Genomic DNA, 26,607 nt, shown 5'->3' on the forward strand with positions numbered 1-26,607 from the left:
TGTGGGAAAAGCAAATGTTTTAAATACTTTTTTCTCAACAGTGTTCACACAGGAAAAGGATTTGCCAGGGGAAATGCAGAGTGATAATGTAAACTCCCCATTAAGTATTACCTGCCTAACCCAGGAAGAAGTGCAGAACCGCCTTAGTAAGATTAAAATTGACAAATCACCAGGCCCTGATGGCATTCACCCTCGGGTATTAAGGGAGTTAAGTAATGTGATAGACAGGCCTCTATTCCTTATATTTAAAGACTCTATAGAAACAGGGTCTGTTCCTTTTGATTGGCGGCAAGCAAATGTGGTACCAATATTCAAAAAGGGGTGTAAAAGGGAACCTGGAAACTATAGGCCGGTAAGCTTAACATCTGTTGTGGGTAAAATTTTTGAAGGGTTTCTAAGGGATACCATTATGGAATAACTCAATGTTAATAAATGTTTAACTCCATATCAACATGGATTTATGAAGGATCGCTCCTGTCAAACTAACCTGATCAGCTTCTATGAGGACGTAAGCTCTCAAATGGACCAAGGAGAATCATTGGATGTCATTTATCTCGACTTCTCTAAAGCATTTGACACTATCCCACATAAGATTGGTAAGTAAGATGAGAAAGCTTGGGCTAGGGGAAAATGTGTGTAGATGGGTAGGTAGCTGGCTTAGTGATAGAAAACAAAGAGAGGTTATTAATGGTGCATACTCAGATTGGGCCAGGGTTACTAGTGGGGTACCACAGGGTTCTGTATTGGGCCCCCTACTATTTAATATATTTATTAATGATCTAGTGGATGGCTTACACAGTAAAATATCAGTATTTGCAGATGATACAAAACTATGTAAGGTAGTTAACACAAAGGAGGACAGTTTGCAACTACAGATTTGAGTAAATTGGAGAATTGGGCTGAAAAATGGCAAATGAGGTTTAACACAGATAAGTCTAAGGTTATGCACATGGGAAGGAGAAACAGATACAATTACTTACTAAATGGGAAACTGCTGGGGAAATCAGACATGGAAAACGACTTAGGCATCTTAGTCAATAAGAAGCTAAATTGGAGTGCCCAGTGTCAGGCAGCTGCCACCAAAGCAAATAGGGTCATGGGATGCATTAGAAGAGGTCTGGGGACACGAGCTGAAAACATAATTCTCCCTCTGTACAAAATCACTCGTCAGACCACACTTGGAGTATTGTGTGCAATTTTGGACGCCGGTGCTCAAGAAAGACATTACTGAACTTGAAAGGGTTCAAAGGCGGGCTACTAAAATGATAAATGGAGTTGGTTCACTACAATACCCAGAAAGATTATCAAAATTAGGTCTATTTACTCTAGAAAAGAGAAGACTTAATATATATGTACAAGTATATCAGAGGGCAATACAGAGATCTCTCCAATGAACTGTTTGTCCCAAGGACTGTGACAAGAACAAGGGGGCATTCTCTTTGTTTGGAGGAAAGACAATTTCTGCTCCAGAATAGAAGAGGGTTCTTCACGGTAAGAGCAGTGAGGCCCTGGAATTCTCTTCCTGAGGAATTGGTGATGGCCAACTCACTGAATGAATGTAAGAAAGGAATGGATGCTTTTCTTGTGAGTAACGTATAGAAGGTTACGAATAACAGAATATTATAGGTAGATGGTTGACCCAGCTTAGGGGAAGGAATTTTTTTCCCTATGGAGAAAATTGGCTTCTACTCTGTGGGGTTTTTTTGCCTTCCCCAGGATCAACAATGCAGAAGAGCTGCACTAAAAATAGGCTGAACTAGATGGACATAAGGTCTTCCTTCAGCCTTCAAAACTATGTTATGTTACTAGATCCTCCTTCATAGATGACCTAAAATCTGACCTAATAATTTTAAGGCCAGAGAACAACCTCTCTACACTAACTTTTTTTTGGAGGCAAAGCCGTAACCACATGGGAAACATCTCTGAGGCCAGTTTCACATTTGCACTTTATAGCGCAGCGACGGCCTGCACACAGCCACCGCTAAGCCCCACCCCCTTCTAGCGCACATGGACGCTTGCGATCTGCGCACCCTATCTTTAGCATAGAGTGTGCTAGCAGGATTTTGCCGTTCGCTGCGCACTTTTGAAGGTGCGCCCGTGTGCGCCGAACGCAGCACCATCTGCGCCCCATCTCCATACCCCGGCACCACCGCTCTGCGCCCCATCTCCATACACCAGTACCACCGCTCTGCAGCCCATCTCCACACCCCATCTCCATACCCCAGTACCACGGCCCTGCACCCCATCTCCATACCCCAGTACCACGGCCCTGCACCCCATCTCAATACCCCAGTACCACCGCTCTGCAGCCCATCTCAATACCCCAGTACCACCGCTCTGCAGCCCATCTCCATACCCCGGCACCACCGCTCTACACCCCATCTCCATACCCCGGCACCACCGCTCTGCACCCCATCTCCACACCCCAGTACCACTGCCCTGCACCCCATCTCCACACCGCAGTACCACCGCTCTGCGCCCCATCTCCACACTCCAGTACCACTGCTCTGCGCTCCATCTCCATACCCCAGTACCACAGCCCTGCACCCCATCTCCATACCCCAGTACCACCGCTCTGCAGCCCATCTCCATACCCCGGCACCACCGCTCTGCACCCCATCTCCATACCCCGGCACCACTGCCCTGCACCCCATACCCCAGTACCATGGCCATGCACCCCATCTCCATACCCCAGTACCACTGCTCTGCACCCAATCTCCACACCGCAGTACCACCGCTCTGCGCCCCATCTCCATACCCCAGTACCACCGCTCTGCTCCCCATCTCCATACCCCAGTACCACTGCCCTGCACCCCATCTCCATACACCAGTACCACGGCCATGCACCCCATTACCACTGCTCTGCACCCAATCTCCACACCGCAGTACCGCTGCCCTGCACCCCATCTCCACACCGCAGTACCGCTGCCCTGCACCCCATCTCCACACCGCAGTACCGCTGCCCTGCACCCCATCTCCATACCCCAGTACCGCTGCCCTGCACCCCATCTCCACACCCCAGCACCACCGCTCCCCCTCACCATATTGCGGTACTGTTGCTCTGCTCCCCCGTCACCAAAGAGTGCCGCTGCTTCCCATCACTTTACACCAGTACCACACAGCCACTTCCCCTCCCCATACACTAATACCGGTGCTCCCCGTCACCATATACCACTACTGCTCGTTTTAATTGCCGCTTTCCACACATCACCAACCGGCGCCTAACCGTCAAAAATGCACAAGCTCCGCCCTGGAACTCTACACCAATCACAAACCCTCTTTTTACGTCACATCTCCGAAGTTACATGTAAGCCGAAGCGTCATTTGTGGAATACAGGAGGTCGCTAATTGGGTGAGAGGATGTTTGTAGACGCCGGGGCTTATTGGGTGCAGCAGCTGCGTTACTTCGGGAGCAGATCGCCGTATACGAGCTGCGCTGTACGGAAGCCGTGCAGGTGAGGGCGGAGGGCTGCACACCGGGGGTCATGATCGCTCACGTCCTGTAATCCGTGCTGCAGGTGGCGGGGAGGTCGGCAGTGCACACCCTCTCTAGTGACCACAGGGGACGTCAGTGATCCAGCACGTCACGTTATTAATGCGGTTGTTTATAATAGCCACTTTAGCTGCTGCAGAACCTCTGATTGAGGAGGTGGCTGTTCATGATTACTTCTTATAAGGTGTGTATGATGATGTTCTGCAGCAGCTGGGGCACAGTAATCAGGTGGGAGAGCGGTGGTTATATTCGCCCACTGGTGGAGAGGCCCCTGTGCCGAACAGCCCCATAGCCCTATAATGCACAGTTCACTGGAGGAGGAGATGAGCCCCTTTATCTCTTGGACCCTGCACGGTCACTCGGGTCTCACCAATGCTATGTCTGCCCCTTTGGTGACTTTTTTTTAGCAGTGTGAGCGTACCCAGGGGTCAACCCTTCTATGTAATTGCTTACGTATTAACCTCCACCTCTCCAGTTTTTTGGGGGTCAGGGTAGCAGCCCCCCATTGTTGCATATACTGCCCAATCTTCCCTCTTGAAACAAGTTTGATGTTAAGGTATTAGTAATATTGATAGTCTGTGTAGTTTGACCATAGGGACAGTTAGTTAATATTCGGGACTAGCCCAGAGTGGGAGATGCTAAGTTGAAAGGAAAGTGACAATTTCCTGTGTTAGTCAGATGGCGTGCATAGAATGAGGACCTCAGGCTCATTGTGAGCAGTGCCACATTCTGGGGTGTCCCTAAAGTGAGGAGACCGAAGGAAAAGTGATAGCGAGATCTGGAGCAGAAGTAACTAAGAGACAGAGTGATCTACTAGAGACTGCTCCTGGATGAGGACACCTAGCTACGAGACCCTGAGCTTATAACGCTAGAAGGACATTTGTATGTAACCCCTTCTCATGTACAGCACCATGGAATCAATGGTGCTATATCAATAATAATAGAAGGTAATGGGCATTGACAGGACTGAGTACGTGAGTTGAGTAGAAAGTTGCAGACGGGAGTTCGAGTGTCAGTAAAAGAGAACATTAAGTACTGTCCATACATGCACCCGACGGGAGAGAAGACGCAGAACTGCCGGGCAAGTGAAGGACTCTTGCTAAACCAGATTACTACCGAGCTGGATTGTGGTGAGAACCAGTGGGGACAGGACAAGCAGAGCGTGAAAAGAGAACAATGGAGACACAAAGGAAGGAATCTGTGTGTGGGAAATGCTTTGAGTTGTAAAGGAACCGTTCATTAGACTGTGTGCCCGCTGTCTCCTGTATACGTTCTCTACCATGTTCCCATTCAGCTGGTCTCGCTCATTGAACTGTCCAACACCTGGTCCTGGCACACCAGCGACATTGGTTATATGAGGCCTGCACAGGCGTAGCGCCCTGAGAGCACCAATCCACGCACCCAGCCAGGACCTCCACTATCATGTACCGCGCTGGGGCGTAAGGGATGGGTACCACTGCTACTGTCCTGTGCCACGTTACATTCCCCTGGGATCCAGCTGACAGCAGAGGATTAGCGGCCCTGGTGTCTTTCTGATTGGCAGGGTGTGACCGTGGTGGTCCCCAGATATTCATCAATACCAGTATTTGTGTATAGAAGTCACTTTGCCCTCTTGAATGATCAGACATGCTCTGCTGCCCGAGTCCATGAGTACGGTGGGATGGAGATCAAGCCCCCAGCACATCCTACATGCGGAGATTTGGTATCACGTTTTCTTTTAACGATCCACTTGTTTTTCCAGGACGGTTTCTCAGTTGCTGTATTAGGATAACATGACGACCGGGGATGTGAAAGGAGTTCTCCGAAAGCTGGAGCAGAAGCTGAGGTCACTGAGTTATCCCAGAGATGTCGACTACTCGGGGTAAGAGGAGTAATTAAAGTTGGCTGGTCATGTGTTATGTGAAGTCTGATCTGTAGGCAGCCTGGTATAAGGAAGGAGAAGCTGACCAGAATGGTATGGGTTTGTGAGAAAAGCGTAAGGGGTTTTCTGACTTTATTGTACAAGTGCGCAATCTCTGTGTGACTGCAGACTCGTGAATCCTCACATCACACGTGTTGTGAGGATTCTCCAGTGCTGCAGGCGGTCAAGTGAGCACAAGTGTATCATTTGCATATATGTGGTCACGTGCCAACTAGACGTGCGCGGTCTTGCTCATTATAAGTGTACTTATAATGAGGCCGGACTGATCTAGTCGGAATGTGCCTGGAAGCCTGCAAATTGCGTGGTGTGAATTTAATTACCTTATTCTTCTCTCATCTTCTGTCAGGAAAGGTTTAGGAGGACTCTGTGAATACTTGGTCAGTGGGTTCGCCAACTTTTATTTACTATGCGTGGGATTGATGAGTGCATTATATTAAAGCACACTTATAGATATGCTGAAACACAGTGTTGCTCTGATTAAGTCTTTATTGGGGTTGTCCTTACTTAAGAATATAAAAGAAATGTAAAATAAGTACTGATTCATCCCCCTACGTCCCTGATTCATCCCCCTACGTCCCTGATTCATCCCCCTATGTGCCTGATCCAACGCTGTCCAAACACTTTACCGATCCCTGTACTTCTTGTTTGGGTTTAGAGACATAAAGACAGTGGTACTCTTAACGTGCCCCAAAGAAAAACTTTTTATGATGTCATTAATAGGGTTCCTTTAAGGGGATCCCTAAAGGGGGTGACCTCTATCTTGATTTTAACAGATGTGTTGGGGACATGATTTTATGGCTCTTATTATAAGTAGTTATTAGTACGGCCATCCTCACCGAGTGCAAAGCACTTCTGTTCTCTACATGGCCACTGGTGGAGGAGCATCTGACCGTTTATCAGTCTCCTTCAATTGTAAACCGCTTTTCCATGTCTCTTAATTGGAGGTGGTTAATGGACCGATCTGGCCACAGACCCCTCCATCAGAGGTCAACTTGAGACTATTAAATCTGTCATCTGTCAGGACGGATGTACAAGATCATGCAGGAGGAGAACCTGTAGTTCACATAACTGTTTTGGGCTCATGTCAGTGGCTCCGTCGAGGCTTACGTTTTGAAGTCCTTAAAAATGGAATTCGGGTGCATCGCTAACACCTGGGGCCATTTCCTGTAATGAGTCAGATGGAGTCACTTTGTGAATTGTCTGACCTCCTTTTCGGCAGTGTCCGGGCATAAAACGTGGTTGATTTTTAGTTTTCTTTTCTCCTCAAACAGATGGATGCTGTCGACAAGTAGGTCAGACAGCAGAAAGTTATTCCATCTGCTTCACTAAAATCAACGGCCCATCCAGTTTTTCGGGGATTCAGATTGGGGCACTGCCACTAATGCTGCGGTAGGACTGCTAAACAGGGATTGTATGACTATGGTGTATAGTTCTCCTGAGACACAACAAGATGTTCTAAAAGCGAACCTGTCAGCACGATTTTGTTATGTAAAGCTGCTGTGTCTGTAATGACTGACACCCTCTAGTTGAAATCTCAACAGTGACCTGTCATTAACAGACTGGGCGCAGGCGGAGGGGCCGGCGAGTCGCAGACTGGGCGCAGGCGGAGGGGCCGGCGAGTCGCAGACTGGGCGCAGGCGGAGGGGCCGGCGAGTCGCAGACTGGGCGCAGGCGGAGGGGCCGGCGAGTCGCAGACTCGGTGCACAGTCTGGCCCCTGTGCATCAAAATCTAATTAGCAGATAACATGTGATTAAAGAACCACAAAGCGAATTTATTCACCGAAAGCGCCATTACAGCCATGTCTTTACTTTCCATTACAAAGTCGTGTTGACAGCAGGGCTGTGGAGTCGGTAAGCCACAGTTGCGACTCCGACTCCTGGATTTTATCAGGCTCCGACTCCGGCTCCGACTCAGACTCCTTCATAAATGGCCAATTCATAACAACAAATTTACTGTTGTAAAATATTAAACATCGTGCTTATTCAGTTTCTCACCATCATATAAGTAATCAGACCACTTAGAGCAAAAACTACATTTATTAGAATACAATTAGAATATAGCAAATAACTTTTATAAACTTTTCTAAACTGTAAGTAAATATGCAATAAACACTTTTATGCAGTTAATAAGAAGAAATCTATAAATTTGTCCTCAGAAAAAGTATTGCCTCTGTCAGATCCTCCTTCATGGATGCCCTCAAATCTGATCTAATTATTTTGAGAGCAGAGAACAACCTCTCTACACTAACTTGTGTTGGTGGCAAAGCAGTAACCACTCGGGCAACATCTCTGACAATGTCAGGATACAGAGGAATCGCTTGTTGCACTGTTATTTTTGATGAACGGTCAAATTTCTCAATTTCTTTTAGTGCACATGAAAAATTCTGCTGAAATGTACTGGCTGTGTTCCTTGATGGGGATGACTCTTCTATGCGGGAACGCTTTGCACGGTCCTTGTGATCCAAATATTTTTCGAAATTAAATTCTTCATCAGTTGATGATGAGGGTGAAGATGTGGCAGTACGACCAAATTCTTCTTGTTCCTCCTGACTGTTCTGCAACCCTTTCATCCTTACTGCTATTTCAAACAGAGCTTCTTTTCCTTTACTTAGCTGTTGATCATCTAGAAGAATCTGATGCATTGGGTCTACATAAACAGCTGCCAAAAGAATGTTATTTTGTAATAGTAGCTCCTCTCTCCGTTTCATTGATGTAGCAATGCCACTTGCAATTAACCCTCCTCTTTGGGACAGGCGAAACATCAGGTTCTTCCACTCCTTTAAGAAAATACCTGGAGTTAAGTCCTCTGCTTGTAATTTTTTAGTCACTGTAAATGGGTGCTCTAGCAATTTTTCCAGCTCAGTCACCTGATTCCACTGACTTTCATTTAGCGTCAGTTGAGGGTTAGCCATGTCTACAAGAAAGGTTTTCAGTTCAACCAAGCGCTGAATCATTAAGTAAGTACTGCCCCATCGTGTGGCTTGATCAATAATTGCCCCTTTTCCAGCACGTCTCTTCAAAATTGAGTCAACTTTAGGGGTTCTGGCAACAGTAGCCAATTTTCTCACCTTGCCAATCAGTGCAGCAGCATGTCCTTCTTGCAGACTGTCTCTTATAGCCAGCTGTAGCGTATGCACAACACAGCGCATGTGATGAATGAAAGAACATATTGACACAGTTTCAACAAGATCATCTAAACTATCATGTTGCTGTTCATCTGAAGCAACTTCAGTTTGCTCCTCAGTTACAATACTGTGTTCCTCTATTTCAAACATTTCTGTGTCTGTGGACCCAGAATGTTCTTCTAGCTGCTGGACACCATCATTACTCTCATTCATTAGCTTAATAGTACTTATCATATTTGAAGCATTGTCAGTTACGACAGAAAGAACTTGCTCTTTTTTAAGTTCATAGTCTTGCAGAACCTTTTCCACCAAGACCTGGAGAAACTCACTGGTGTGATGAGCTTTGGTGTCTTTTACTGCCAATGTCTTGGTAACTATTTCATTTTTGTCACAAACAAATCGGACATTGATGGCAAAATAGTTCACTCTGTGACGTGTGCAGGCATCCATTTTAAGAGACAGAAAGCGTCCCTTGAGAGTTTTTTTAAGTTCTTACTTTTGTTTAAAAGCTTCTTCGATTACTAATTTTCTAATACTCTCTCTCTCCAGAGAAACACCAAGCTTACGGGCCATTTCCCCATTCAGACACATAAAAGCTGGTCGTGAAAATAATGAAATAGGCACACTATCCTTTACAACAAGCTCTATGATCTGTTTTTTAAATGTATCTACTGTCATTGTCACAGTAACTTTGTCACTGACAAAATATCTTGCAACTGATGGCTGCAAAGTTCTCTGCTCCTTTGTTTGGCTGGAAGAGCTGGGCACTGGTTCATTGGTTTGGATGCAGTCTTTCTCATCCACTGCTTTCAGTACTTCTGGATGAAAGCGCTGTAAATGTCTCTTTAGATTAGAAGCTCTGGTAGGAGCATTTTTATCTTTGCTTGAATATGCACTCATCTTAGCTTCACAGCATTTGTTTTCGTCTGGATCATTTGTCATACACTGACAGACATAATGTTTTCTATCTTGAGTGATGGTGAAATGTTCAAATACAGCTGATTTAATGTGATGCTTCTTTGACATTCTCAGGTTTTTAATTCTGCATTCACAATCCAAATGACAATTGGTTTTCCAAAAAACAATTGTACAAAATTATTTCCAGGTCGTACAACTGATATAGTGGTCAGTAATACTGTAACTATTCCTCATGTACTCACAGTTAACTGACGCAAAGTTTGTTGAAAGGATAATACTTCTTACAGACTTCCTCTTCTGAGTAGCAGGCAGCTGTGAGATGCTTGGAAGACGCACACCTAGTATGATCTAGTCTAGAGGAGGAGCTTTACTACTAAGAATTTGCAACACATTTTCACTTTCAGCTTCATACATTGTAAGTAGGGGGGTTGGGGCAGCATGAGGTTAACCAAGTATAAGATTAGATAAGGGCAGTGGAGAACAGTGACACACAAGAAGTAAGAAATGTCTCTATCTCCAGCAGAACTGCTTATCACTGTTGTTCATAGTTTGATAGAACATATATATTTGAGTAACATTTATAAAATTCATATGAAAGTTCAATTATGAAATATTAATACATTTTTTTTAAAGCTGGAGTCGGTACATTTCTACCGACTCCGACTCCAACCAAAACTAACTCCGATTCCACGACTCCGACTCCACAGCCCTGGTTGACAGGCCCTCTTTAAAGGGGTTGAAGGAGATGGAAAAAATCATCTACTTCTTCCTAAACTAATGCGACCCCTGGAAATATTTGAGTAGCGTTGTGTGCACTGTTTGGACTCTTGACTAATAAATTGAGGGGATGTTTTAATAGTTTAATTCTTTTTGTCACTAAAGGTTGGTGAAAGGAGACCCCGCAGCATCGCTGCCAATCATCAGCTACACCTTCACTGGTTATTCAGCGTACATTGCCGAGATATTAGTGTCACAAGACGTTGAGCTTGCTGCAAAGAGTGACCTGAGATTTATTGATGCCGTATACAAGGTAAATGTTCTTCTGCTTATCAACAGTGAAACGACTATTTGATGGGCTTGTCGCGCTAAGCAGTGGTAAGAGGGATCCATTCGGAACCCCTAGCCATCTAATAATCCACGGGCTGGCTTAAGAGGTTGTTTATTAATTGAACAATTCCTCGTTAAATGCTGTAGTCCTCCATGTAAAATACACAAACCTTATACTGCTCTTCCACATCAGCTTTTTTCCAGTTAGTGCTGGACTTTCTGTTCCTGAGCTTTCTGTATGTAAGTGATGGCCATTCTGATCCGTTGTTGCAGGTTCTCCGAGATGTCTTCCATTACAAGCCTGTGTTAACAAAGCAGCAGTTTCTCCAGTTCGGATTCCCTGAGCGGAGGATACAGGTCGTATGTGATATCATTGACTGCGTAGTTAAGAAACACAAAGAAATTGTGAATCACAGCAAGGTACGCAGGTGATTGGCCTACGTTTACGTATGAAGTCTGCCCATGCTGCTTAGTTGTAGTGCTTGGCAATTTTTGGAACTCTGATAATTGGTGGAGGGAGGTCGCATGCTTGGCCATTTCGGCACTGACTAGTGGCGCACCGCAGGACCCTTTCAAGACAGATGCAGCATTCACCGTTGGAAACAGCATCTGCTCAACGTCACTACCGTCTGCCCCTTTAAAGAAAGTTTAATTTTTTTTTTTTATATATATATATATAAGCATTTTTAATTGAACTTTAAAGCAGATCTGTTACCTGATCTAACAGAGGGGACTGCTCAGCCAGTGATTGCTGGCATTTCCACTTATTTCCTGTGTGTCAAGACCAGGGCTGAGGAGTCGGTAAGCCAAACCTCCGACTCCTCAATTTCCATGACACCAACTCTGACTCCACCAAAATGGGCTCGGACTCCAAAGCCATGGTCAAGACAGGACCAGATAGTGGACACCACCAGGTGTGTTCCAGCTGTTAAGCTGCTTTAAATGGAATCTGTCACCCCTTTTTTGAGATATCATATAATGATATCATTCAATTGTGTGTCACATAAGGATTCTCTTAGTACTTTTTCTTCCCCCTGACCCCGCACCTTTCATGCATAAATACCTTTTTTATATCGGTTCAGATGTATGTAAACTGCCGCTGTCTGGTCTGCTGGGCGGGGCTTATTCACCTGCTCCCCCCCCCCCCCCTCCCTGTCTTGCGCTACACATTTCTTCTTGTGTACAGCAAGACAGGGAGGGGGGAGCAGGTGAATAAGCCCCGCCCACTGTACCGGACCGTGACAGTTTACATACATCTGAACCGATATAAAAATGGCATTTATGCATGAAAGGTGCGGGGTCGGGGAAGCAAAAGTACTAAGAGAATCCTTATGTGACACACAAATGAATGATATTATATGATATCTCAAAAAAGAGGTGACAGATTCCCTTTAAAGCAATGGTCACATTTCTCATATAAGCCCATAGGCTCAGTGACATAGAAAATATCAAACAGTGCTTTACTCACAACCCCGCATGACATCCCTATTACATCAATCGGATCACATAATGCGGTCTCCTCACTTAGACCAATGTGACTTTCCACACCCCCTAGGGACACGTAAGGTCAACTTGGTACAGTTTTACACAGACACCACCTGTCCATACGGCCCCAGGGAGGCTAAGGAAGTAAGAGGATGTGGCAAACGCATTCACAGACGTGGCACCACACTTGCTTGCAAGCCTGACAGGCTGAGAGGGTTCTTTCACTATCACCAGTGAAACAGTGCCTGTTCAGAATGGTAGGAAAGCCACCAGTTCCTCGTTAGATATAAGCCCAGTCCGTTAACAGAATTATATTTGGCCAGAAACCAGCCCCTGTAGCATGGAAAGTTAAGCAGAGAAACTGATGTGTGGATTCATAGACTGAGATAAAAGAACAGCTCAAGGTTAAATCATATTTAATTACCATAAGTGCACACTAGACAATACACTATATGCGTGATGGTTACACATATACAATGATCAGATATGCAAATTCAGTAGTGGTAGACCAAAAGATATAAGCAGATGGATCATGTCAATTACCGGGTTGATGTTCGACCATGTGTGCACTGAGCCACAGTGGGCATGGGCGGCTGCCAGCTGGCTCCTAGCTCCTTCACAGCGCATTACTCGATGTGACTCCCCCTTGTGAAGTGGACTACATGAATAACTGAGAGAGACCACATGGCCTTATACTAGCCTTTATTCTCTTTGGGTCACTGCCCTCTGGGCTGAACCCGAATACCCTCCCCTTGCCTCTAGCAGCTAAAACCCCCAAAACCTAAGATGAGTCATAACTCTTTAATGCATGGTTCTAGAGAGGCAGTTATGGCACCATTGGATCCGACCAGGCCCCTGCTACGCGTTGGGACTAAACACATCTTTGCTATCTGGTTCCTACTAGCCATTCTACGAATCTCCTCTCTCTGGGGTGTTTGAACAGATTGAGACCCTGGGAGGTGTTTAGCCCATTCCAGAGATCTCAAAAATGTACACAGCGTATGGCTAGGATGTAGAGTATCTCCGTAATTTCTTATGGAATTTTGTTTCTAAAACATTTTTTGTAGCTTCACCATGACTCTGTATTGCAAGTATACCTTTGTCCTGCTCTGAGCTGGCTCAAAGTGTGAGATCTGTCATGCACAGCCTTTTGAGACTTGACTCCCTGCTGAGCTATGTACCAGCTTTTTAGGCTTTGAGAATATTGTACTTCCTGCTGGACAAAGGAAAGGAGGTTTTATAATCCCAGGTCAAATAGGATACAAATGATTGGCATGAAATTATATCTCCAATATTCTTCACAATAATACTGTGGGTTTGTAATAAGAAAAAAAAACCAGCCATTTTACATTTTTCACTATCATTTACAGGTTGTCAACCACTATTACTCTGTTACACTTTATATACTTGGAAATGTTTATGTAACAGCTCACGAATGAACAAACAGTATCTCTCATAATAATAGATAATAGTAGAGCTGAGGATCTAGAGGGACATCTGCTCTGAAAACATGCTTAGTGAGGAGTTGGACTTTCACCCAGAACAGTTTAATCAAAGGCAGTCCCAAAAAATAGAACCTCTAGATAGGGTGCACCTCCAGTAAAGGAGTGGAATAGATGGGTCCATTTAAAAATTCAGGTGAGTGGTACCAAAAATGAAGAATTTTGTTATGATTTTCTTTGTATGAACTGCAAGCTGCAGTCTTAGCCGCTCTGGCCCAAACATTTCTCCACTCTTCCACTGTCTGTGGCTTACCCAGCCCAGATATTCCTCCCATTTGAGCATAGTAGAGTGTCTAGTTAAGGAATCTGTCTGGAGTCTGTAGAATATTGTAAATACTAGATATTAAACCTCTTGTTGAACTATTCTCGCATAGTCTCTCGAAGGAGGTAGGAATGGAGGCCTGAAGACCATGGAATAATGATGAGGCAAAGTGCCTGATCCTAATTTATTGGAATAATGAAAGCGAATGGAGGGAGAATTTTGTTTTCAGCTCATCATTAGAATGTTGAATTTGAGTTTTATAGTTGATTATGTCAGCGAAGTTTAAACAAACCAGACTGAGTCCATACCCCCGTCATTGAGTAACTTAGGCCTGTTTCACACATCAGTTTTTTTTGGTCAGTCAAAATCCGCTAAAATGGCGGATAACGGATCCATCCCTGAACTGACCACAACGGTTGGCACCGGACCGTTATTTTAACGGATCCGTCAAAGGAAGAATTTTAAATGAACCGCTGCCTGGGGGGGGGGAGAGAGTTTTTCATACGCCAGAACACAGTTTGGGGTTAAATTTGCGGCTGAGTGAAGTCTTCCGGGCATGCGCAGTGAGAAGTGCGGATCCGGCCGCCCGAAAAAACGTTGCATGGTCAATTCGGGCATGTCGGCGGACGTCAACATTTTGGCGGATCCGCAAAAAAACGGATCCAACGGATGGCCATCCGTCAAGATCCGCCGGTAATTCAACTCAATGGGAAAAAAAACTGATCCGCCAAGAAAAATGGCAGATCTGTTTTTTTTGCAAAACGGCGGATTTTGACTGATGGACACAAACGGATGTGTGAAACAGGCCTTAGACTTCCTGGGAAATTCGGATGGAAAAAGACGGACTCCGCTCTTCCGATGACGCCAGATTGGATTTTTTTTTTTTTTTTAGAACAGATCCTCCATATATTTCTAGTGTGTGTTATTGGACCTAATAGGTCTGTTGAATTAGGATTGTAAGCCCCATTCCAGAGTTAAAATGACTGCTTGAAAAGCACGTATATCTGAGTGGGACCGATATGGGTAAAGTCTCAAAATATTAGAAAAGTATTGGGAGAATAGTAACGTTTATTGCTGATATGCGTCCAAATAGTGAGAGAGGGAGTGATTTCCATTTAGCCAGTGATGATCGCATTTCTTTATATAGTGCAAATTGCTCTTGTATTGAGTGGAGTACGAGGTTGTGAGATTGATTCCTAGGTATTTGAACGAGCTGGTGCCCCAGTGGTCTTTAATGTTAGGGCCCCGTCACACATAGCGACTCACCAGCAATCCCGACAAAGATACCAACTTGCCAGGATCGCTGGTGAGTCGCTACATGATCGCTGGTGAGCTGTCAAACAGACAGCTTCACCAGCGATCAGCACCAGCGACGCCGAGCGCGTGGCGTCGCTGTGTACTTAGTTACCAGAGCGCTGATGCAGGGAGCTGGTAACTAAGGTACACATCGGGTTTCTGAGCACCGCCCGGTGCTTAGAAACTGTGTTTACCTTAGTTACCAGTACGCTGATCGCTGGTTTCCCGCCTGTCACACAGCGATGCGTGCTGACCAGCAATCAAAAAAATGTCCTGGCTATTCGAGGACGATCAGCGATACCCGGCAGGGGGGCCGGTCACTGGTCAGTGTCACACACAGCGATCTCGCTGGTGAGATCGCTGTTGCGTCACAAAACTTGTGACTCAGCAGCGCTCTCGCTAGCGAGATCGCTATGTGTGACGGGGCCTTTACTCTGGAGGTGATCTACGTGGGAGTCGCTTATGTTAATTGGGAGGGATTCGGCTTTAGTTGTATTTGTTTTATACCCTGATAATTGGCCACATTTTTTGAAGCAATGTATAAGGTTGAGAGTGTTGTGAGGATATCATCGGCAAAAAGGGATAACCCGGTCTTCCCTAATATCTGGTGATGCTCTGATAGCAGCAGCCAAAGGCTCAATGCAAAGGACGAAAAGTAGGGAGAAAGTGGGCAACCCTGTCTGGTGCCGTTTTTAATCTAAATTGGTTTAGAAGAGCTATGAGAAAGATGTATCGTAGCTGAGGGACTAGAGTATAATCCTTCAACAACCTTTAAAAAAAAAAAAAAGGGCTCTTTATGCCATATGTCCCAAGGGCTTTAAGCATAAAAGGCAACCAAGGCAAGCAAACGCCATCTCGGAATCCAAACTCGAGAGGAGAGTAGGCTCTCCAGACTTTTTGACTATTTCTATGAGTGACTGCCCTTCTAGTGTTGTTGTCGCCACCTTGTCTAAAAGGGATTCAGACATATTGCTAAAGTTTTTGTAAATATTTTACCTTCTGAATTGAGAAGGGCAATCGGTCTATAGATTTCACAGTCTAGTCTTTCCTTGCCTTATTGGTGAATCAATGTTGTAAATGTGTAGCATGGAGTCAGGAATTGGGGCTCATTGGAAAAGAATTTAAAAGGGAAATTAATGAAGTTAATGGAGTTTTGTCCGCCCCACACTGGAGGTAGCGGATCGAGAATCGGCCGCTTGTTTATGGGGGATTTTGTCGCCGGACACATGATCATCTATGTTTATATTTGTTTAACACTCTGCGCCGCTATTGTGGACCGGAATATAGTTGTTTTTTGGGCGCACATGCGCTGTTGGATCCTCTGTACCGGGGCCGTCTGTCATTCTCGGGCGCGCATGCGCCGTAGTGAGGCGTGGATTGCGTCTAGTGCCGGAAGTGGCGGAGCAATGCAGGTCCTCCCTTCGGCGTGCGTTCCACAAACGGAAACGGCATGCGCAATGGTGCCCGCAAGGGATTCATGGACGCGATATAAGAGGTAATTGTTTGACAGATGTTACCAATTAAGATGTGATTACCTTTGAGGTCGTTTATAAATATGCCCTCATTCCTCCACTTCCCTTGGACAGCATAGGGAGTGGAAGTTTTTCTCCTATTATCAGCACCATGGCACTTTACAAGTTTAGTCCCCAGATGATTGTACTTGGATGAAACGCGTCGGGACACCGCCTTAGGGAAAGTGCAGGGCATGTGTTGTTAGGGTCAGCTGTGGACTGCCCTTGTTAGGGCAGGAGTCTGGGTTTGAGCCTAATTTAGGTGTTAGGGATGTGACAGGGTATTGTCTTCCCTTACTGCATCCTCCAGTTGGACTGAATAGAGGATTCTTCCGGACTCCTGATCCATCTATCCATGGGGTGAAATTGTTCCTCTTTTATTATTCTCACCTGACTGTCAATTTTTGGTCCTTTGTGGCCTTTTGGCCGAAAATTTGCATTTTTCTATGTGTGTGTGTGTGTATATGTGTATATATATATATATATATATATATATATATATATATATATATATATATATATTGCAAAAGGGTCATGGCATTCATGGGAAAGTGTTCTCAACTGTTCTAAACCCATAGATGTTTTCTGTACACCCATATAGAGAATTCTTTGGGTGACCATCTATATCCCTTATTCAGGCTAGGCCGTTCTTTTCTTTTTTAAGTATAGACCTATATGCCTGATAAGCAGATGTATGCTGCTTTTTTATTTTCACAGGGTGACACACCGATTGGTACTTTTAAATGATTGATTAAAAGTTATTTTTTATATTTTCACCTATTGCTTTATACTCCTTAATATTTTGGTGAGACTTATGTCCGTTTGTCTTTGAAACTGTCTAGTGCTTTATCTATGGCCAGAGAAAGAACACTGACCTGCACCGTGGACTGGGGTTCTGCGATCTGCTCATCTCTGCCTAATATCTTTTAAAGGGGTTTTCTGTTTAAAAAATAATAATGAAACCCTGTCCCTCAGTGACCGTTTTGTGTGTATTTATTAATAAACTCTGCTTCACTCCCCCTCCCCAGGTCCAAAACTAACTCTCCTTTGCTGCTCCTAAAGCCTGTTCTAGTCTGCAGTGCTGTCAACTGCTGACCTCGACGGCTCTGATAGTAGATGTAAGTAACGGAGCTCGCGGCGTTCAGTGCCGTCAATGGAGATGCAGTGACAGGGACCCTGCACTGGACCCGGGGGCGATGAGTTAGGCTAGATTACTTTATTAAAGCAAACTTTTAATAAAACGTTATATTATTTCCTTTTATATTTTACAATATGATTTTTGCCAGCTTTGAGCTAACCATTGGAAACCTCCTCATTGAGGATTTGCATTTTCGTTGTCCTGTTCTCTGGAGTCCATTAGATGCTGATGAAATTGTTTGTGGCCTAGGAAATGTAATTTTGTTTTCAGAAGTCCATGTGTTTCCAATTTTCCCATTAACCCTGCCATATTATGGGAATGTATTGCGCAGAGCAGGAGGGGACTTCCATAGTGAAATAATGGCAATAGTACAAGTATTTGTTTTTATTTGTTTTCCTTTTATGTTGTTTTCATAGTAAACTTGGCTCTTGGTTTTCCTATACATTCTTCACCTAATCTGTTCTGTCATTCCCCGGCCCGCAAATTGCATCTACAGGGCAGGAGATTATTTATCCAGGGCTGTTCCTGGCTCCAGTTCTTTTGACTTCAGATCTGTCCTTTTATAACACTTTGTCTGCTGCTTATTAGAAATCTTGGGAAACTATTAATTTCCACCACGGCTAATTCTATAGCGTAGATGTACGAAGTAATTTAATATCCTGTAGGGGGAGCGAAAATGTCAACCAAAATAAAACCGGACTTACTTGTACCTGTGTCAGAAACAACATGGTTTACCTACAAAAATCAAGATTCCATCAAAAAATCAAGAGCAGCGCGGTCCTAATCCTGTTCACAAGCAAATGCCAGAATACCTACAACGTGCTGACAAGCAATATTCTGCTTGTAAGGAAGAGTGAGATTCTGATCACTATCTACTTATACTGATGATGCTGATAAAGTGCTAGTGCATAATATTAATAAAAAAATCAAACTATATATTCCAATAGGGGATGGGTGTATAAAGTTTATACAGACCAAAAATACCAGACATGTAATACCCTTGTCCAGCTTTGGGGAATGGGTTGGCGAAATAATGTTTACTAGCACATTGGTCGTCGGGGGGCGCAGGCAGTTTCAGAAAAAGCAAGCTGGTCAAATGTAAATGTATTTCATGAGATGATGAACACAGACAGGTATTTATATATGTAGATTGGTAATACAATAAATTGTTTTGATAAGTAGAGGCCAAAAAAAAAATGTCTTCCGGTTGAGGTGCCACCTGCAGGTCATTGTGTCTCTCTGCAGGTTTATGAAAATGAATGTTTAAACTGTATTTGGTGATAAAATCGTGAATGTGTGGTTTGTTTGGCTGTTTTCTCGCTGAAGGGAGCAAGTTTACCTTTCAAATGGTGTATCGTGTGTGGGGTGAAGTAGTCCCCGAAAAAGCAGTGCATGTATACAAATGTGTTGGTAGTGTGCTTTTGGGGTACTGTGGTGCCACCTGCAGGTCATTTTTCCTTACTGCAGGTTTATGAAAATGAATGTTTAAACTGTGTTTTGTGATAAAATCATGGATGTGTGGTTTGTTTGGCTGTTTTCTTGCTGAAGGGGGCAAGTTTACCTTTCAAATGGTGTATCATTTGTGTGTGTGGGTGCTGTATGAATGTGGATACAAAGGAATCACCGAAAAACAGTGTTTAGAAATAATAAAATGGATTACCCAACCTATACTTCTGTTAAATGCTGCTTTTCATTTAGTTTGCTTATATAGCACCATCATATTCCAGAGTTTTGGACATCATCCTCGCTCTCCCCATTGGGGCTCCCAATCTGAGTTCCTGGAGAAAAACCACACAAAGACAGACTCCTTAGATGTGGTCCTTGGTGGGATTTGAACCTAAGACCACAGCCATGAAAAGCAGTAGTGCTAACCACTGAGTGACCGTGCTGCATAAAGTAGCATATGATGGCCATATGCTACTTAGAGTGGGTTTTTGTTTTTCTGTCTTTGTCTTGGCAGACTTTTCTTTTAATCCCCTGCTTGATTTTGACCAATCTTAAAGGGGTATTCCCATCTCCAAGATATATTCCCAATATGTAGTAGGTATAATATTTATTATTAGCAAATACCTCCAATTAGAGATTTAGTGTAGTTCTTCTGATTCACTATGTCGTTTACCTCCTGTAGGGCACTGCACAAGGGGGAAGCAACATAACGAATCAGAAGAACTAAACTACATTGTTATTTGTAAGTATTTGCTAATATTTTTGATATTACATCTACTACATATATATGGTATGATTTTGGAGATGGGAATACCCCCTTTAAGTAAGAATTGTTATACCGCAGAAAGAAGTACGCACCCCTAGATGGTCTCCTGTGAGATTTAATGAGACGGCCCTGATCTCTCCACCTGCTATGTGTAAAGAGCAGTGCTGAGTGTCATGATAGACACCTTTTTAGTTTTTATTCCATGGCAGCCAGTGTGAGGGGGTGGCAGTAGAATAAGCAGTGTGATTACTAGGGTGACCGGATCTCATATGGGGAGGAAAAAATGTCAGAATCTTGTTCGTCTGGACCCCACAAAACGATTCCCCTTTCCAGATATTGAGAGAGCCAAAATTCGAGCTCGATCAAACGACGTTAACCCGTGCCGCTCGTTGCTCAAAGTTTGAAAAAATCCAAATTGAGGTATTTTAAGTTTTAGGTATTTTGCACAGTCTGTTAGACTATAAAGAATGTGACAACAACATTGCAGAAATAGCCCTGACCACATTTTCGAACCATTTGTGGTATTTGAATGCAGAGTTGGTGGGATTATCATTTTTTGATCCCACCATTACAGACAATGAAAAGTTGTTAATGGCTAATAAATTGCTCAGTAGCACAGATGAACCATCAGAGCACGCTAACCTACATGAGTTGATAATTTTACATAGTTATCTAATCTATTCTAGAGCTTTTGTTAAAGTAGTTTTTGAAACGTCAGAATATAATGCTCGGCATTTGCTTACAACTTGCAGGACATATTGCTTTTGTTCTTCATCTTTTGTCAGAAGGTCGTTAAAGTCGGTTACTTCCTACCTCTTTTAATTTTTCTTTCCTAACTTTTGGATTTACAACCCTAGCGTGCTCTGATGGTTCATCTGTGCTACTGAGCAATTTATTAGCCATTAACAACTTTTCATTGTCTGTAATGGTGGGATCAAAAAACGATAATCCCACCAACTCTGCATTCAAATATCACAAATGGTTCGAAAATTTGGTCAGGGCTATTTCTGCAATGTTGTTGTCACATTCTTTATAGTCTAACAGACTATGCAAAATACCTAAATCTTAAAATACCTCAATTTGGATTTTTTCAAACTTTGAGCGACGAGCGGCACGGGTTAACGTCGTTTGATCGAGCTCGAATTTTGGCTATCTCAATATCTGGAAAGGGGAATCGTTTTGTGGGGTCCAGACGGACAAAATTCTGACATCGATTTTTTGCGGTCACCCTAGTGATTACAAACCTCTCTGCAACTCTCCATTCACAGCACTGTTATCTCATTTTTACTCTCCACAGGAGTTCAATAGACGGACCTAGTGGATATATTCCGGTTTGATATCTAAGTCCAGAGTAGTAAGCAGGTGCTAGAATGAATGAATGAATGAATGAATGAGTTACAATTTTAGATCAAACACCCGTTTATATCATTCTGTTCATCCCCTCCTGCTATATATATCATGCTAACTAATTGCACTGCCAATAACCGGTCACACCCATGTTTCCAATCGAATGAACGATCATATATACAGTGATTTGTCTCCAAGCATTTTGCATCATCCATTTAAAAGAGGCGATCAACTGGTTTCATTGCCAATGGGTGGTCATTATGAGCAGAAATCCCCCTGTGGAAATTTCGATTTTATTGTTATTTTCACTTAATCCATGTCTATTACCGGTAATGCCAGGGTCACACTTGCGAGTGTGATGTGAGAAACCAGCATCAATACCAGGCACTGCCGCCGGCACTCGGGACTGGAGTGTGTGGCTGCATAGAAATACATGCAGCGGAACACTCTGGTCCCGAGTGCTGGCGGCAGTGCCGGGTGTTGATGCGAGAGACTCCCGCGAGTTTCTCGCATCACACTTGCAAGTGTGACCCCGGCCTAATACTTTTCTAGTTTAGAGTAATCTTGCTACCTACCAGCTGACATCACCTGTAGACTGAGGGATAATCCCGTAAAAAAAAAAAAAAACCTCCTTTGCTCCTGTCAGGTAAAACTAACGTGTGTCGGAAGACGTCTCTGTATCTATTGTATATGAGCAGACATGATTCTTCAGCTTCATGTTGTGCAATGTAACAATGTGTCCGTGGAGCCCCCAGTGATGTGATGTGACCTGCACCTTTGCCCTTCAAGTCGTCCCCTTTCTCCTTCATACAGAACGGCGCAGTGATTGAGCTGGGCCTGTCCAGTCGTGGACGTCCCCTTGAACTACATCTTATATTTATGTCTGCACCTATTTATTTTTAGGTGAAATTGCAGCCAGTTAAGAGAATAGCTTGTGCGAAGGATAAATGTGAAGTGTTTTATCCAGAAGAAACTTGTGTCCAGTCATCCATAAACCCAGAGAAAGAGACTCGCGTAAGTAGTTGTCACCGACACAACTCCACTTGTCATGTGTATTCCCCCATGCTCCTCATACGTTCACCACAGACAGACAATAAATAAATGTATGTCGTGCAATATAAGTGGTATTTTTATAGGAAAGCATAGTCTGCTGCTCTTCCCTGTAATGCTACATAAGCTAGCCGATGTGAAGGCCAGATCATCACACACTTCTCTGTCTGAATGGGGACCAGCTCCCTGTCCTTGATGGTGGATGAAGCCACCTGCGTCATCCGCATCACCGTAAGATATCTCTCACGTGCACAATATGCTTTGCCCAACTGCGGGCAAAGCCGAAAAGCAGAAGTGCCTGATACGCAATTTGTCTATGCAGGCACGAGATTTCTCACAACCATTAGTATGACAAAGCACAGGCATCATCCACATCAAGGGTATCGCGCAGCAGCCGGAGGGAGGGGTGGAGAGGACCGAAACCACGCCCATCGGACCAGACGGACTCGGTTAGGCCTGTTTCACACTACCGCGTTTTTTGGGGTCAGTTAAAATCAGCCAAAATGGCGGAAAGCGGATCCGTTGCCAACTGATGTGAACGGATGCCACCGGACCGTTTTGCCGAATGAAGAATTTTAAAGGAGCCGCTGCCCGGGATAGAGAGAGAGAATTGTTTTCGTCCGCCAGAAAGGATTTCAGAGTTAAATTTCCGGCTGACTTCCTTTCTCCGGGCATGCGCACTGTAAAATGCGGATCCTGCAGCAAAAAAAACGTTGCAGGGTCCGTCCAGGCATTTCGGCGGACGCAAAAAATTTGGCGGATCTGCAAAAAAACTGATCCAACAGATGGCCATCCGTCAAGATCCGCCGGTAATGCAACTCAATGGGGAAAAAACGGATCCGCCAAAAAAATGGCGGATCCGTTTTTTCAAAAACCGGCGGATTTTGACGGTCAAAAACGGAAGTGTGAAACAGGCCTTAGCATATAGCACTGGAAAAATCAAAAAGGCTACACAGGAGAAGTCGGGGTTATAGAAGGATTTAGGGAATGCAGTGCACACACGGAGTAAGACTATATATTTTTAGCTGCTGTGACAAAACCGGTGACAGTTTCTCTTTAAAGTACACATAGGGAGCTTTTCCCAATGTGTAGACCCGGCAAGGTACATGAATGCAGTGTGCACTTAGGCTAAATGCTATTAATAAATGGCTGCATAGTCTAGTTGTCATTTATTAATGTCCAAATGCATTTTATTTATTTTTTTATTTTTTTTGTTCGTTCATATTTTTTTTACGTTGATCTTTTCAAGTCTTCTAATTCTCAAGAGTATCATTACCTGGAATGACTGCCATTTGTACAGAGACTGCAATATCGCAGCACGGGATCCATTACACTAAGCTTTGCCTCCTGCCATAAAACATACAAAACCAACAAGAGACAAGTAAAAGCAAAAGTGCATTTAAATAAGAGTTCTTAGTAATACTGGTTTTGATAGCATACAAACCATCCCACCATCGACAAGGTGATTCTGATCGGGACGGTCCTACACTGTCTAATATTGAAAACCTTATCACGTGTCAGAGTTGACCTCAGTGTGTGAATAATGGCAGATAAAAGAACCGGGTTCCAACCAATGGACACCAGTCTAAGGAAGCTTTTAAATACAATTTCCAGCTCAGAAGAGGGAGGCGTGCAATCCTATCTAGGTTTACTTCTTTCTGGAGTGTATAAGTTTCCGGAAAGGACAGACTGTATTATCTTCTCATTATATAAATGTGTAGATGGATCTGCTGACTTTGGTGGGACCACTCTTGTGTATATGGAGATGCCACCACCCCCATAATAGATGTTCTCCAGCAGAAAAAAAGAATATTTCCTCTATAAATGGCTTCCTTGCAAACCTTTTCCTATTTTATAAGAGACATAGTTAGGGAGACGTCATTGTTACTGATGAATCCATCTGTACTGCAGAAAAAACTCCTTGTGGAGCGTCACACCGGTGCCGACCTTCTTCCGTCTCCATTGCCCGGGTCTAGGGAAGCTTTTGTGGCCCAAGCAGAAGATGTTTCTACATCAGATTATGAAGCGGAGGATCCATGTGAAGATGAAGTAAGACGTAATTTTTTTTTTTTTGTCTCTTTTAAATCTGTCACAAGGTTCCAGCGATTTGTGTCTATGTAATTTAGTGTGAATTCTTATGCCCTTTACTACAGGAACATGGCTAATGGATTAATAATGTAAAATGGCCTACCTCCCTAAATCTTTGAGCACCGCCTCCTTAGTAAAAATCCTCAGATTTAGCACTAAATTTAAAAGACACAAATATCTGAAACCATGTGGTAAATAAAACATGATCCACTACTAGCCTGGCACAGCCTATAACGGGTCGGCCATAAATGATGATGACAGTAAGGGGCTTCTGAGGTATGGAAAGCTGTGAACACAGATGCTAATGTGGATTTGCTCTGGGAAATGTAAAGCGCTTGTTTCGTTGCAGGTGACAAAGGACACACAGATAGATTTACTGAAGGCCCGGCTTGCTGAATGTCAGGAGAAGCTTTCAAGGCTTGACTGGATGGAGGACAGACTGCAGGCGCTGGAGACCAGCATGAAAGGCAAGATAATCATTGATGAGACGGACTGGCGGAACCTTCTGAGCCGAGTCCTGCTCCTGGAAACAGACCGCATGTTGCAGTCAAAAAAGGTTTGTCACTAATGATGTAGGCAAGGTGGGAGCAGCGCTGCCACATATCACTACCTAGTGTCAGTTACATCTATTGTGTCCTACCGCGGAGCAGTGCCCTGTATCATCATCTAGTAGGAGGGAAAGATTCTGCAGCTGATGCACACATGTGAGCGACCTGTCAGTCATAGAGAGTGGGGAGGAGCCATCCAGGGATCGCAGCTGACTAGTCAAAGTATCTAAGGTCCTCCGATGCCCAGCACGTGAGGAAGGAGACATCGCAAATCAGAAAAACTATACTACATTTCTAAATGCAGGAATATGCTAATATTAATAATCATCCTCTATTTAGAAATGTATAGTTTTTCTGATTTGCTATGTCTTTCCTCACGTGCTGAAAGAAGGCAGTCCCTGTCAACTGCTGCTCTGACACAATCAAAAATAAGGTCCTATTGGATGACTTCTACGTTTAATCTGGCAGAGATGGAGACCCAAAAGCAAAAGAGGTTCAAGAGAAATATGAAAAGTTTATTAAACCACACTAATCTACAGCAATATAAGTAATATGGACTGAGGGGACTGTCTAAAGATGGTGCCCAAGACTAGAGATGAGCAAACGTCGTCGGCTCCCTCCATATTTGGCAAGCTATAGTGCTTACCGATGAAGCTGCATCGTGAACCTGGACACCTGGAGCGCTCCTGCTGATCAGCTGTTCGGCGCCGCAGCTGCATGTGTCGCGGCTGTGTGACAGTCATAGCACATGCATGGAAATCCTGTGTGTTATGGCTGTCACACAGCTGTGACACGTGCAGCTGCGTCGCTGAACAGCTGATCATCAGGAGCGCTCCCGATGCAGCTTCTTCGGTAAGCGCAACAGCTTGCCAAATAAGGAGGGAGTCGATGTTGTTCGCTCATCTCTACCCATGACATTCACCTGATCATCGCAAGTGTGGCTCCTAGATCCATCGTTCCTGCTGGGACTATTGCTATGTGGTAAAAGGGTTATCGGCTACATGAAAGCACCTGGTTTGTCAGGTGGGGGCCGTTCTTAAGCGGCTCAAAAAAGGGGGCTATAAGGGGTCACCACCCCTCTATGACATCCGCGCACTAGAGACAGTGTTCATCATGGAGACCTTTTTTTTCTGTTGGCGTACTTTTGCTTTGGGTGGCTTTTGATAGCCATGTGGTTCAACCCAATTTATAATTTGAAACTTTTCAAAATGTGATTAAAATGTTTGCACTCCAGTGCCCTGTTGAGTTAAAAGCTGTCAGTTTTGGGTGTGTTTTTATTTTTGTATTTACTCTGTCGCCTCATTGGGGGACACAGAACCATGGGTGTTATGCTGCTGTCCACTTGGAGGCGACACTATGCATAATCTGAAAAAGATTAACTGTGGCTCCTCCTTTGCAGTATACACCCCTGGACGGCGTTGGCCTTCTCCAGTTTTTGCTTAGTGTCGCATAGGAGGCACACTTAAAATTTTTTTTTTTTTTTTTTTTTTTTTCACTTCGTTTTATCCAACGGGATTACAGATGAAGTAAAGTGGGTCTCCTGTGAGACTCCCGGCATGGCTCCTTCCTCGGTCCCCTATTATGGGGTGCCCGGTTGAAGTCGAGATGGCTATTCCCCATGTCGCTCCTTCCACAGTCCCTCGGGTGCTGGCTTGAAGTCGAGA

At 44.2% G+C, this 26,607-nt stretch overlaps 1 protein-coding gene across 3 annotated transcripts in view; it reads left to right on the plus strand.

The window, feature by feature from the left end:
* The first annotated feature begins 3,285 nt into the window (after positions 1 to 3,285).
* The window catches only part of CEP44 (centrosomal protein 44), a 36,096-nt gene continuing 12,774 nt past the window's right edge, over positions 3,286 to 26,607 (plus strand). Inside the window, exons 1-7 of one of the 3 annotated variants that reach the window (XM_073577576.1) lie at positions 3,286 to 3,352; positions 5,235 to 5,354; positions 10,340 to 10,487; positions 10,778 to 10,924; positions 22,161 to 22,271; positions 24,219 to 24,356; positions 24,745 to 24,951. In XM_073577576.1, the coding sequence (XP_073433677.1) occupies positions 5,266 to 5,354; positions 10,340 to 10,487; positions 10,778 to 10,924; positions 22,161 to 22,271; positions 24,219 to 24,356; positions 24,745 to 24,951 (840 nt within the window). In that variant the 5' untranslated portion in view covers positions 3,286 to 3,352; positions 5,235 to 5,265. Of the gene's footprint in view, positions 3,456 to 3,501; positions 3,678 to 5,234; positions 5,355 to 10,339; positions 10,488 to 10,777; positions 10,925 to 22,160; positions 22,272 to 24,218; positions 24,357 to 24,744; positions 24,952 to 26,607 lie in introns of those variants that run through there. The other 2 variants (XM_073577570.1, XM_073577575.1) reach the window with 2 other exon arrangements.

The sequence above is a fragment of the Dendrobates tinctorius genome, unplaced genomic scaffold (genome assembly GCF_039654945.1).
Source record: "Dendrobates tinctorius isolate UK_male_01 unplaced genomic scaffold, ASM3965494v1 ptg000008l, whole genome shotgun sequence".
NCBI lineage: Eukaryota > Metazoa > Chordata > Amphibia > Anura > Dendrobatidae > Dendrobates > Dendrobates tinctorius.